Source organism: Lichenostomus cassidix, unplaced genomic scaffold (genome assembly GCF_008360975.1).
Source record: "Lichenostomus cassidix isolate B80296 unplaced genomic scaffold, HeHo_3.0 HiC_scaffold_43, whole genome shotgun sequence".
Taxonomy (NCBI): Eukaryota; Metazoa; Chordata; class Aves; order Passeriformes; family Meliphagidae; genus Lichenostomus; species Lichenostomus cassidix.
The window spans coordinates 3,398,719-3,413,176 of record NW_028147635.1 but is presented as its reverse complement, the minus strand read 5'-3'; the positions used below and the strand labels follow the sequence as shown (position 1 = coordinate 3,413,176).

At 53.8% G+C, this 14,458-nt stretch overlaps 2 protein-coding genes across 2 annotated transcripts in view; one reads left to right on the top strand and one right to left on the bottom strand.

The window, feature by feature from the left end:
• The window catches only part of LOC146421185 (uncharacterized), a 262,722-nt gene that overhangs the window by 72,867 nt on the left and 175,397 nt on the right, over positions 1-14,458 (top strand). The window lies entirely within an intron of this gene.
• Positions 1-14,458, bottom strand: part of LOC146421186 (uncharacterized) — a 200,937-nt gene that overhangs the window by 29,075 nt on the left and 157,404 nt on the right. Inside the window, exon 10 of the mRNA XM_085047574.1 lies at positions 1,754-1,914. Coding sequence (XP_084903700.1) covers positions 1,754-1,914 — 161 coding nt within the window. The remainder of the gene's footprint in view (positions 1-1,753; positions 1,915-14,458) is intronic.

The window sequence follows — 14,458 nt, the reverse complement described above, 5'->3', positions numbered from 1 at the left end:
TACCTCTGGGATATCATATTTAAGATGAAATCAAAACAATGTGAGCAAGCACTTCTTTTTAGACAGAGGATGAGGAGGAGGTGAGAATATGTGAGGGAAAACAACATGGAGACACCAAGGTCAGTGGAGAAGGTGGGGGAGGAGGTGCTCCAGGCACCGGAGCTGAAAATCCTCTGCTGGCTGTGGTGAGGACCATGGGGAAGCAGGTTGTCCCCCTGCAGCCCACGGGGTCCACGAGGGGTGCAGAGATCCACCCACAGCCCATGGGGAGGTGCTCACACTAGAGGAGCAGGTGGATGCCTGGAGGAAGCTGTGATCCAGTGGGAGTCCCAGTGCAGGGAAAGGCCTTGTTCCTTGGGATGGAAACAGCCTGGCCTGGGCTCAGAGCTCTGAACCCTGTGGACAAGAACTCATGGGGTAGCAGATTCCAGCGGCTGCTGCTCGAGAGATTGGACCCACGGCAAAGAAGTTTGCAGAGGACTGTCTCCAGTGGGAGGGACCCATGGCTAAGTAGAGGACTCCTCTCCCTGAACAGCGGAAGAAATTTTGGTCATGGACTGACCAAAAAAACCCATACCCTGCCCACCATAACCCCCTGTGCTATTGGTGGGAAAGAGGGAGGGGGGTGAGCAGAGAAACAGTGTATTAAGAGCTTGTGTTTAGTTCTCATTTGCCTCCTCTGACTCTGTTCAGGGTTAGGTACCAATAAATCACTTTGCAACTTTAAGTTCTCAGCCTGTTTTACCCTTCACTGCATCCTGCCCAGGTCATTATCTCGACTCATGAGCCCTGTGTGTGTTAGGGCTTTTTTCCCCCTCCCCTCTGCACAGCTGCAGCAGGGGAGAGAAGAGAAAGCAGATTTTGTAGGTGCCTGGCATTTGGCCAGGGTCAAACCAAAACACTGGGTCACTGGCAGTGTGGGTCACCAGGGCTCTTCCCAATGAGGGTCCTACAATGGGGGATGAATACAGAGCAGTGCACGAAGCTCTTCCCCCACTCGGGACACTCGCAGGGCTTCCCTTACTGGTGCATCCGTTGGTGTCTGGTCAAGTGAGAGCTCCTGGAGAAGTTCTTCCCACACTCGGGACACTCATAGGGTCTCTCCCCTGTGTGGATGCGCCGGGGCCTTGTCCTAGGTTGCAATATAGATGTAGTTAAGTATTCTGTTACCACCAGCTGTGGGCCATTAGCTGCTATCACCCACTCCGGATGACAGACAATGGGCCATCCGTTAGCTATTATCAGTTGCTAACGACCCACCCCGCATGACAGGCAATGGGCCATCAGGGACCCACCGTGTGACTCATGGACTTATCTCATCCCATTCTGGGATGCTCTGCCCAGGAGGGAGGAACCAGGTGTTCCCACCTGGATATAACCTGGCCTTGGAACTGCCTGAGCTAGCCCTGTCTACTGGGTTCCCAGAGGACCAGAGCTACTACTGGATCTTCAGCTGGAGACTAGACCTTCACAGGATCACCGCTTCAACTGGACTACTTCCGTTGGACTGCTACTACCACCCTAACAGGGTGTTAGGTTGTATCTGACTTTGTCAGTGCTTTTCCTTGTATTATTTCACTTATTTTTAATTTCAATCTTGACTTGTGATCTCCCACTGGTTTGTTTTCAAACCAAGACAAGCCTGATGAGGTGGGAGTCGCGCTTGAAGCCCTTCCTGCAGTCAGGACAGCGAAAAGGCCTCTCCTCTGTGTGAATCTGCTCATGGATGAGAAGATTGGTGCTGGTCTGAAACCTCTTCCCACACTTGGAACACTCATAGGGCCTCTCCCCGGTGTGGATCCTCTGGTGGCAGATCAGGTGGGAGCTCTGGCAGAAGCTCTTCCCACATTCCCCACACTCGTAGGGCTTCTCCCCGGTGTGGATGCGCCGGTGCCTGATGAGGGTGGAGTTTTGCTTGAAGCCCTTCTGGCACTCAGCGCAGCGGAAGGGCCTCTCCTCTGTGTGAATCCGCTGGTGCAGGAGGAGAGCTGAGCTGGTGTGAAACCTCTTGCCACACTCGGAACACTCATAGGGCCTCTCCCCTCTGTGGATCCTCTTGTGACGGTTCAGGGTGGAGCTGTGTCTGAAGCTCTTCCCACATTCCCCACACTCATAGGGCTTCTCCCCGGTGTGAATCCGCTGGTGGTCCATAAGCTGGGAGATCTTTCTGAAGCTCTTCCCACATACCCCACACTCGTAGGGCTTCTTGGTCTCATGAAGCTTCTCAGGAATCTCCAGCTCCAAACTCCGGCTGAAGCTTTTGCCAACTTCCTGACACAGGGTGGGTCTTTGCTCTTCAGAGCACCCTGGGCTGGGTTTGCAGCCCCTCCTTGTGCAGCATCTCTGGGGCTTTTCCTCTCTGTTGGATTCCTGGGTCATGGAGCTGCTCAAAGTGGCATCTTCCATGAGGTTCTGCCATAAGGACTTGTCCTCCCTGGTCTCTCTCCTCAGATGGTTGTCTGGGGAAGGAAGGACAAGGAGAGGATTTGGGATTTGCCTCCATGCCAGAGGGAAGGGGAAGGAGATTCCCCCAATCCACCCTACCAGGACAGAGACAGCAGCAGGGGTGTCCTGCAGCCAGGGGTGATGCTGAGCTGGGAGCTGGAGGAGAAGAGAGCAGGAAAGGGGCAGTGACTTCCTCCTCACCTGCCTGGCTGTCCTGGGGCATCTTCTTCCTCACAGCCTCCTTCTCCATCTGGCCGTTTTGGGAATCGGAAATCCTCGTCTGGGTAAAAAAAAGGGTGTGAGTGCCTTGGGTTGGGGGTTCCTCCTGCCCAAGTCTATCTCTAGAAGTCACCGGGTGTTTTGTGTCTATAAAATCCTCCTAAAATAAGAATGAGTTCAGAAAAAGCCTCCCAGGGTTCCCTCTTTCCAGTCTCCTCTCTTTGGGGTTCTGGGGTTCCCCATTCTCAAAGCTGCTGGGGCTCCCATGGGTCCTGGGGATCCCCCTTCTCCTGGGTCCTGATTAGGGATGCCGTGGGGTTTCAGTGCTCCCAGGGGTCCCTTCTTCCCTGATGGTGCTTTGGCTCCAAGGGCTCCCAGGGTCCCCCTCTTCAGGTTCCCCCCAACTCCAGGCACTCGGGGCTTCCCCCTCTCCCCATCACCCCTTTCAGTGTCACAGTGTCCCAGCCCTGCCTCATCTCCAGCCTCCCCCACCCCTTCAGGCTGCCAGGGGTCCCCCAGCTCTGGTATTGCCCCTCTCTGCTCTCTCCACTTGGGGAGTACAATGTTCCACCCTCCCAGCTCTCTCAGGGATCCCCAAAACTGATGTCCTGTCCTGCTGATAGCAGGCCATTCCCACATGGACCCCCCAATATTCCACCAAAGGTGCATTTATGGCTCAGCTTTGAAGTCCTGCAAGATCCAAACATCTCCTCTGGCCCAAAAAATCCCCACCAGGGACATGCAAAGATATCTGGCACTCACTTCCAGAATCTGCAAGTTCCAAACACCCCTCAAAAACTAACACCCCCCAGAGACCCTCTGATAGCTTTGGGGTGAGCTCCCCCTCCCTGGTCACCTGTGGAATGCAGGGGGGGCAATGATCCCAGAGCTAGGTGTGCTGCAGACACAGTGGGTGGTGAAATCTCATGGTTCTCCTGCTCCTTCTTTTCCTGCTCCTCCTCCTCCTCTCTCCCTCCTCTTCCTCCCACTCCTCCTCTGCTCCCACCCCAGAACCCCATTCCCCTCCCTCCTCTGACCCATGGCTGCTGCAGCACTGGCTGCTGGGTGGGGGGAAGCCCCCGATCAGCCCCGGGGATGGACAGGGGGCTTGGGGACCCCCAGTGCAGATCCACCTCCCCCAGAGCCCCAGGGAACTGCTCCAGGGATCCAGTGCTGGGGGATCCATGGGCTGGACCCCCATGGAACTGCCCTGCTTCCATCCCAACCCCACCTTTCCCTCCCCTCTCCTCCCCCTTCCCATCCTTCTCCCAATCCACAGACCCCTCCCAATTCAATTTCTTTTTCCCATCCCCCTCCCGCTCTCTTTGGGGTCCCAGCCCCCTCTTTTCCTCCCCACTTCTCCCCCTTTCACCATCGTCCCCTCAATCCCCAACCCCCCCTTCCCTATGATTGGTTTTGGGGGTTCCAGGCCCCTCCTGCCCACTCTGGGGGTCCCAATCCCCATCTCGCTCCATTTGGGCTCCAAGCCCCCCTTCTCACCGCGCCCCCCGCTCAACCCGCGGCGGGGGGGACTCCCAGCACCACCAGTGCCACCAGTAGGGCCCCAGCGGCCCCCACACGCTCTTGCCGTGCCCAGCGCCGGTTTTGCAGGTGCCCAGAGCCCCAAAGCAGCCCAAAGCGCTCTGCCCTGGGGGGTCCCCAAAGCGGCCCCGCCCCGCGCGGCACTGGCAGCACCAGTCCGGAGCAGTGCGCAGCGCGGGCGGGCGGCATCAGCCGTGCCGGGCAGGGCCGGGCAATGCCCGCGGGGCTCCCCCCGCACTCGGCCCCCAGTTCCCGGAACAGCAAGGGGGCCCGGCCTGGGCGCCCCCCACCTCCCACCTCCCCCCTCCCCAAATTCCGCTCCTGGGGGCGCTGGGGGCGAGGGGGGGCGCAGGTGGGGTCCAGAGGTGCCGGAGACACGTGTCCCCCAGCTGCCACCCCCGAAGGATCAGGGGTACCCCAAAACTCCCTCACACCTGCCGGATACCCCACAAGCCCCTAAGGAGTGGGGTTCCCCCCGCTTCATCACCCCAAAGCTTTGGCTGCCTCATCCCAGGACCCATCCCACCCATCCCCCTCCCGCAGACTTCATCCCACACCCCAATCCACATCTCACCCTTCCCAGGCCTCATCCCATCCCATCCCATCCCATCCCATCCCATCCCATCCCATCCCTTTTCCCGGCAGCCGGCACCAGGACCCCCGAAAAACTCTTGTCTAGGGGACTCCCCCATATTCCCCCAAGGGGCATTTGCGACTCTCATTTGGAGTCTTGCAAGATCCAAACATCCGCCCCAGTCCCCTCCCCCCACCACCCACCCAACCCTCCCAGAAGCAACCAAAGATATCTGGGGCTCGGTGCTGGAGTCCTACAAGGTCCAAAAATCTCCCCCCCCCCAAAAAGAACCGCAGGCACCGCCCAAGATATTTGGGCCGAGCTCCCCCTGCCCGCTCACCTGCGGGATGTCCCGGGGTGGCGATGCTCTCGGGGCTGAGGGTTGCGGACACAGAGAACGATAGACACACGTGGTGATTCCTTCCCCTGCTTCTCGTGCTGCTCCTCCCCTCCCCCTCCTCTTCCTCCCGCTCCTCCCCCTTTATCCCTCCTCTTCCTCCCGCTCCCCCTCCTCCATCCCTCCTCCCCACCCGCTCTTCATCCTCCTCTGTCTTTCCTCCTCCTCTCCTGCCAGTCTCTCCTCTTCCTGTTGTTTCTGACTGCCATCCCGGCTTGTCTCACATCCCCCCTGGTCCATCCCGTGCTCAGCAGAGCATCCTGTGCTCTGTCAGCACTCTCTGCTCCTTCGGGAAGGATTTGGGATTTCTGCCAGGCACAGACACTGAACCTCACCCCAAACTGCCCCGGTGCCATTGCTGTCCCCTCGGCGCTGGGCAGCTGCTGTCCCAGGGGAAGCAGGGACACAAAGGAAGCCAAGTGCAGCCCAGCTGCCCGTGCTGATCCAGACGAGCCCCAGGGACAAGGTCCTGCAGAGCCACACAGAGCCCTCGGCTCCTAGCTGGGAACGGCTTGTGTTGTGGCTGCCCCAGCGGCCAGAGCGAGTCCTGGAGCTCCCCCAGCTCCTGCAGCAGGACCCAGGTTCCACCTGCTCTGCCAGGCCCTGGCCAGGGGCCAGCAGATCCACTGGCTCCATGCAAAGGGGGAAGACAAGGATGCATTGGATGCAGCCCCCAAGGACCTCGAGCAAATTGTTCAGGAACATCCAGACCTTGAGCTGATATTTGCAAAGCTGCAGCTGACAGAGTTCTGTGGCACAGGAGACCCAGCACGGGAAGAGGAGATCTACAAGGAGCTGCAGGGGAAACACCCTGAGCCTCAAAGGCTGTCACACTCCAAATCTCTGCTGGAGAAAGTTCTTCCTCTCTGGAAAGAGATCGCAGGATGAGGCAAAAGCAAAGTTCGTGGCTGGTGACAAATTTTCCATTACAGGGAGAGCAGAGGAGGAACTGCAGGTGGAGGTTGGGAGCCTGGGAAGGAGGGAGGAGTGTGCAAGGTGTTTCTTTGGTGTTTGTTTTAGTTCTCTTCCTCATACTGTGATTTGCTTGGGTTTGGGGGGTATTTGGTCACTGCCCCACCCCAGCCACTGCAGCCTCTGGTCCAGCCCCAAAGTGGCTGCCAAGCTCCTGGCACCCCAAAAACCCCACCTGTGAGAGGGAGCAGAGCAGGTAAAGGCTGTGACACAGGTGTGACACTGACATGTCCCACAGCTCCAGAGCTCACAGCAGCTGAGATGGAGCTGGATCCAAGGCTGGGACTGTGGATCCCTCCCTCCCTCTCTCTCTCACTCTTCTCCTGACTTCCTCTTCTCAAAATCTGGATAACTTGAAGTTGAACATGTTAAGAGTTTGCTGTGACAGTGCTTTGTGAAATGCATTACTGTAATTCCAAGTTTAATATAGGGTATATGCTAAGTGAAATACTCTTCCTCTGTGATATACTGTGAATACTATTCCACGCTGTGAAGTAGAACAATCTGCCCTCGGGTGTCACACCACCATTCTGTGACATCACAACGTGCTCTGTGATGTCACAACCCATCTGGGATGTCACCCAGCAACCCTGTGACATCACAACCCACTCTGTGATTTCACAGCCTTCTATATGACATCACAAAGCCGACTCCATGATGTCACAAAGCCACACTGTGATGTCACAGCCTGCTCTCTGATGTCAGACAGAGCCACCCTCTATGAAGGGCAGTGTCTCCTCTGCAATCGCACAGCCCACTTTGTGATGTCACAACCTACTCTGTGTCACAGCCTGCTTTATGATGTCCCATCACCACCATGTGACATTACATCCTGCCCAGTCTATTATATCACAGCCAGCTGTGTGACGTCTCAACCCACTCTGTGATGTCACAGCAATCTGTGACCTCACAGCCAACCTGGGATGTCATACAGCCACACTGTGATTTCACAGCCTTCTCTATGATGTCACACCTCTATGAATCCATAGCTGCTCCATGACCTCACACAACCAAATATCTGATGTCACACAGCTCCTTTCTGACATCACAGCTGCTCTGTGGCTCTCTGACACAGCCCCAGAGGTGCCCATGGCTATGACACAGCCCCCTCTGGGCCATGGCACAGCCCCTGCCAATGCTGAGCACCTGTGAGCTCTGGGTGTGCCCTGCTGGTGTCCCTGAGATGGCCTGGCAGTGCCCCAGCCCTGCTGGGCTGTGCACAGGAGCTGCTCCTGGGCAGAGCTGTCTCTCTGCAGCGCTGCCGCTTGCCAGGAGCTCCTCTGTGCCAGGAGCCCAGCCCAGCTCAGCAGCACAGCAACAGCACAGGGACTTGAATGACCCTCGTGGGGCTTTGGTGCTCAGGCCCTGAACATCAGTCCCTGAGAGGGAGTTGCAGAAACCTCTCAAGTATTCAAAGGCAGAATTGAACTCCAAAGTTCCTAAAACCATAAATGGGTCCCACTGAGGGACACAACTGAGAAAGTGTCCCCATGTCCCAGTTGGAGGAGGAACGTGGAGACAGGGATGACACGTGGGGACAAACAGAAGCCAAGTCTTTGCGCCCTTGGGAACAGCACTGTCTCTGCTACCAAGGGCTGTGAGGAAACACCTTGTCCTGAGGCACTGGGCCCTCCTGGCATAGCCCCAGCAAGGCTGGGCACTGTCACCCCCTTGTCCTGCCCTCAGCATCCCCACCCCACATCCCAGTGGCCTCGAGGATCTGCTGGAAGGAGTCCTGGGGAGCCTTTGGCAGGAATGGACCTGGGGGGATTCTTAATGCTCACAGAGACTGCAGGTTTTTCAAAGGACTTTGGCTTTTGGTTTTTGGAGGTCTGGCCTGGTCAGAGAAGCTGTGCCTTGAGGTCTGACACAGTGTGGTCACCCTTTCTCCCCATTCCCAAACCCCATCCTGTCTCTCCTCACTTACTTGTGGACTGCTTTCCTTGGAGAACTGGCTGCACACAGGCAAACAGAGGTTTTCCTTTTTTTTTTTTTTTTTTAAGCAGTTTAAATCTCCTAAATTTCCCCATTGAAAACAGACACCCTCCTCCAGTGTGTCCCAAATAAAAACTGCCACCCAGGAGGTTCCCCTTCCTAAAAGCAGAACCATGCAAGGAATGTTTTAGACCTTTGGACACCTTGGTTCCACAAGACCTTTCTGTGTCCCAATGATCCCTTGGTTCCATGAGGTTCCATAGTGTCCCAGTGGATATTTGGTTCCACAGGGCCCCACAGTGTCATAATGCCCTTTTTGAGTCCATGAGGCCTTGCTCTCTCACATGGACTTTTGGTTCCATGAGGTTCTGTACTCTCAGCAATGGTCTCCTTAGTTCCAAAGTGTCACCATGGACCCTTGGTTCCATGAAGCTCTGCTGTGTAACAAGGCTCTCCTGGATTCCATGAGGAATACAAAAGCTTTGCATAAACAATGAGCAAGACCATGGCCTCCTTGGATCTGCACTGACACAATAGACAGCTGGTTCCATGAGGTCCCATACTGTCACAACGGATATTTGGTTCCACAGGGCCCCACAGTGTCATAATGCCCTTTTTGAGTCCATGAGGCCTTGCTCTCTCACATGGACTTTTGGTTCCATGAGGTTCTGTACTCTCAGCAATGGTCTCCTTAGTTCCAAAGTGTCACCATGGACCCTTGGTTCCATGAAGCTCTGCTGTGTAACAAGGCTCTCCTGGATTCCATGAGGAATACAAAAGCTTTGCATAAACAATGAGCAAGACCATGGCCTCCTTGGATCTGCACTGACACAATAGACAGCTGGTTCCATGAGGTCCCATACTGTCACAACGGATATTTGGTTCCACAGGGTGCCACAGTGTCACCATGGTCTCCTTGGTTCCACGAGGCCCTGCAGTGTCACAGTGGCCCCCAGGTTCCATGAGGCTCCACAGTGTCACAAGGGTTTCCTTGGATCCATGTGCCCCAAAGTGTCACAGTGGTCTCCCTCCTGCAGCAACCAGCAGCCAAACCCACTACCAGGGCCAAATGCCTGAGAAGAAGGAGAAAGGGAGGCACTTTTGGAGTGATGGTTTTTATCTTGCCAGGTCACAGTGACATGGGATGTGGCCCTGCTGTCCTGGAGATGGCTGAACACAGCCTGCCCATGGGAAGGGGGAAAAGACAACAACCTCTGTCCATGGAACTACAGCAGCAGAGAGGTCAGGCCCCAGAAGGCTGGGTTGAAAAGACTGTCACCAGCACAGGAAACACCAATGAAGGACATTTTTTTGAAAGCTGACATTTTAGGGCATTCTTTTATACACGGATGCAGCACCAAATACCAAGATTGACAGTTTCAGCTTTCTGTATGCCCTGAGAACAGCTGGAATCTTTTCAGCAGTGTGTGCTGTTCCATCCCTTGCTTAGGGTGAGGATGTTGGATCTTTCAGCAGGTTCTGCTCTCCTGGGGGCTGATCTTCCCAGGCAGGCTCTAAAAGCAGAATAAAACAGCAGCGCAAGGCACAGCACAAAGGAAGCACCGGGCTGATCCCATTAAAAGTGCCCTGCAGGGACATTTCACGGCTGGCCCTCAGCAGCCCGGGCTGCAAACAAAGCCCGCTCGGGCCGAGCACAAGATCCCCACAGAGCCCTGAGCAACAGCTGGAGCCCAGCAGGGCCTTGGAGGAGGCAGGGCGAGCCCCGGGCCGGGTTCCAAAGGGGCTGCGGGGCTGGGGGCGATGGCGCCGAGTGCCCTGCCCGTGTGTGCCCTGGGCTCTGCGGCGCCACGGGGACACAGCCCGGGGCCGGGGCTCGGTCCTGCTGCCCCCAGGGCGCTGCCGAGGGCTCCCCGCCCGCCGGGGCCGGGGCGGCGCTGAGGGAGCGGCGCCGCCATTGCTGCCGCCATTGCTCAGGGGCGCTGAGGGGAGCGCGGCTCCCGCCAGCCCTGCTCGGCTGTGAGGGGAGAGAGAGAATAGAGAGAGGGAATAGAGAGAGAAAACAGACATCGAGAATAAAGATAGAGAGAGTAAAGGCAGAGAGAATAAAGACAGAACGAGTGAAGACAGAGGGAATAGAGAGAGGGAATAGACGGAGAGAAAAGACAGAGAGGATAAAGGCTGAGAGAGTAAAGACAGACAGAAGAAAGAGGGGATAAAGACAGAGAGAATAAAGACAGGCATTGCTGCTATAGAAGGTCTGTGCAGTTCCCAGTGCCTTCGGACACCTGCCCGAATGGCCGTCCTAAGGGTGTCACCATCACCACTTGGCTGACCCAGGGCCAAAATCCCCTGTGGAGATACTGGGACCAAAGTTATATGAGGTGTGATGCCAAACACAAGGGGTTTAGTCTCTTTGGGATGAAGAAACAAGTTTTTCTGTCCATTTGAGATAGAAAACAACTTTCTATTGCATCAATCTGTTGTACATGGCATTCAAAAGGCATCATCAATTCTAAAAAGAAATTATGATAAATATCTGTGGTTTAAAAGACATAAAGAAGTAGTCAGAAGCAACATACATACTGACCAAAGATTAAATAAAAGAAAAACTATTGTGTTAAAAAATCTTATGCAGTTTTGTCAGTGATTGTTCTTGGTTTTTTAAGCTCTTAACTTTGTTTCCTCTGATCTGCTTTATTGTCTTGCACACATGAAGGTCTGTTGTCCATTCCAAGAAAAAGGCATCCATTAGTAGTCAAGATGTGTTGAATTCAGGGAAACAGTGTAGGTGACACACTTCTAGCAATGCCACAGACTAAATCACTGAATTTTGAGAAGAAATAGCCCTGTTTCTAACACACCTTTCACCTGTCACTATTGCTGTCTCAGGTCTCTGTTTCACAGTTGTTGCCAAAATTCACTGCTGGTGGAACGATTTCTCTTTCCTTCACTGCCCTGTGCCAGCAGCCCCTGATTGACCCAGCAGAGAGCCCAACCTGCAGGTGAGACCTCACCTGATATTCCCCAAGTCTCTGATCTGGGCTGGAGCCAGGGCAAATCCAAGCCAAAGACCCTGCCATGATTTTTGTTCCCAATCCATGAGCTAAAACAACCATGGATGTAGTGATTAAAGCTGGCAGTGAATTGTCATTGCAAGATCTTGCTCCACTTGGCTTTTTGCCCCTTCTTAAGAGCTTTGCCTTCAAGGGCAGAAACATCTTTTCCTTGCTGCAAACTGGAATTCCAGACCCGTGCAGTGTGTGCCATGGATCCCAGGGAGGCAATTCCCGAGGCTCCCAGGGTGCTGTTCTGCTGTGCCTCCCAAGGGAGCTGTGCAGGGCCAGGTGACAAGGTCCAGCAGTTGTGATGGTTCTGCAGTGTCGCAATGGTCCATTGGTTCCATGAGTTTCCATACTGTCAACAATGGATTCCTTGGTTCCCCAGTGTCACCATGGTCTCCTTGGTTCCAGGAGGCCCTGCAGTGTGACCATGGAATAATGGTTCCATGAGGTTCTGTAGTGTCACCATGGTCTCCTTGGATCCTCAGGGTCACCATGGACAATTGTTTCCATTGCTTTATCACAATGTCCCCTTGATTCCATGAGCTTCCATACTGTCAGCAATGTTTCCTTGGTTCCCATGATGCCCTCCCGTGTCCCAATGGATATTGGGTTCTGTGAAGTTCTTCAGTGTCACCATGGTCTCCTTGCTTCCACGAGGCCCTGCAGTGTCACAATGCCACACAGGTTCCATGAGCTCCTGTTCTGTCACCAATGGTCTCCTGAGTTCCAATGTGGCCCCACAGTGTCACAGTGTCCCCTTCATTCCATGAGGTTCCGTAGTGTCACAATGCACTCCTGGGTTCCATGAGGCCCCACTGTGCCACAATGACCCCTTGGTTGCATGAGGTTCCATCAGAAACTTGTCCCCTGAGAGAGTCCCCAAGGAGACAATTTGGGCCTGGCCTTGTCCCTCACTCTGGAGAAGCAGGTCGCTGCCAGAACTCACATATCCACAGCTCCTGGCTGGGTTAGCATGTCTTACCCCAGACTGCCCTGGAGACAGCAGGACACTGAGGCTCAATCTGCAAGAAAAGGGGATTTGGATCCAACTTTCCCCTGGACCAGCATGCAGCAAGCCCACCTGGCCTCCTTCAGCTCTCGGTGTGGGCTGCCAGTTATCTCCTGTTGGGAATGTAAAGCTTTTACTCTACTCTGCAAAGCAAATAATGGTGCAAATCCAGCTACACCAAAGCTGAAATTTCACTCTAAACATTACAAATTTCATTTTCTTCTAATCAAGCCAAGGAAAAAACCAAACTTGAAAGTGGAACCTGTGTGAGCTGGAGGCATAGTGTCCTCCAAGATCATTCATGAGTAGAACAATTTTCCAGGGGAAGACTGGCAAATCCACAGTTTATTGATGCTTCTTAAAAAGCTTTGCAAAACCTTCCTACATGTGATGGTATTGCAGCCTCCTGAGCTCCTGAAGCCCTCACTCACCTCAGCTCAGTTTGGGCAGGAAGGGGATGGTTCTGTTTGTGAGATGTGGGGACAGGAGGAGGGAAGACTTTGCAAACGCTGTCACCAGGGCAGGGCTGTTTTCATTCATGGTGACAAGTGGTAGTACTTAAGCTTTTTATTTACTGAGAGGGAGGTGCTGAAGGGCAAAACTTCTCAGGAATAAAGACATGTTGCACTTCCAAAGGAGGGTGAGTGAAGGGGAAAAGTGTCATTCATCTTTCATGGAAGATGTTTCATTTTTAACCAATTATTTTTGCTGAAGATGTACCTAGACAGCACTGATTTAGAGCATTTTATCAGACTCCCAGAGTATCCTCACATCTGTTTTGCCACATTTTCTCTCTCTGTTTCATTGTGAATGATTTCTCCTCCCCGGGTGGCTCCTGCTTGGAGCTCTCTGCTCAGTGGAGTCCCGTTTGCTCAGCAGGCCTTTGCAGCGAGTTATTCCCCAGCGTGTGGCTCTGCTGCCATCCCAAATCTGCGGTTTCACTGCCCAGCCTGACTGAGACTGGGGAGCTGCTGGGCATGGCTGGAGAATTTCCCTCAGTCCCCTTCACTCACTGCCAAAACCCTCCAGCATCATCGTGTTTACATCTGCTCATTGCTTTGAAAAACACAACTTAGTGCTTATTTCAGATAAAAAATCTAATTTATTGAAGATTGTTACAATTGATGCATAAATACACAAATATCAAAATAAGTTAAACATTTAAATTTATAACAGATTTCGAAAACCACACAATCAAATAATATTCAAATATCAATTTTAGTTTAACAAAACTAATTTATTACATCATAGATATAAATTATATTATATTGTATTATATTATATTGTATTATATTATATTATGTTATATTATTATTACATTATTAAAATATAGTACAGACATAATATTAAAATCAGACATAAATAAATAGAAATATACCTATATAAACATCAATCTACCTATCTAAATATCTGTATATAATTATATAAATCTACAAATATATCCTTAAGGGATTTCAGACGCCTAATCTCCACACGTTGTCCCTCTGTCTCTTCCTCCCATGCAGCGCAGCCCTCCTGGACAGGGACAGCAGATGAACATCTGGGAAGCAAAGGGAACACTGAGTCAATATCGGGACATTTCCCTGGGCAGCAGCTGCACTTGTGTGAGGGAAGAGAAAATCTCAGAGCCTCCCCAGCAGGGTGAGAAAGAAAAAGCAGGCTGAGCCTCAGCCCCAGCCTGCCTCACTGGCCCTGTGGCCTCACCCAAGCTCTCAGGGGGCAGCAGCAGCAGCTCCCTGTTCTCTGCTCTTGCTGGTGCCCTTCAGCTTCTCCCTGATGGTTCTTGTCACTCTCCGATGTTCTTGGGGCATTTAGGGAAGCTGTGGCAAAATTGTACACACAGGAATTGGTTCCAAGGCCTGGCAGAGCCACAGTCCTGGACCCCTCTGTGCTCCCTGCTGGCTCCCTCCATCTCCTCAGCCCTGCCATCCCCTCAGCAAACCCACAGCCCCCCCGTTCCTTCAGACCCCCACAGTCCATTCTGACACATCGAGTCCCCTTAGACCTGCCACCCCCCTCAGCCTGTGCCACTTCCCTGTCCCCTCAGCCCCCACCATCCCCTGCAGCTCACCCTGAACCCACAGCTCCACCATTCCCCTTTCCTCCCCCACACCCCTCAGCCCCACAGTCCCCTCAGCCCCACCAGCACCTCAAGCTCACTGTCCCTTCAGTGTCACCTCTCCTCAGCCCCCTCAGCCCCTCAGTCTCACCGTCCTTCAGCAGCTCCTCAGGGACACCAGCTGCTCTCACTGCTCTAGGGACACCTGGGGACACCTGGAACTGCTGCTCCGCCCGGGCCGGCCGCCAGCTCGGACCCAGCACGGGAAGAGGGGACAGAGGGG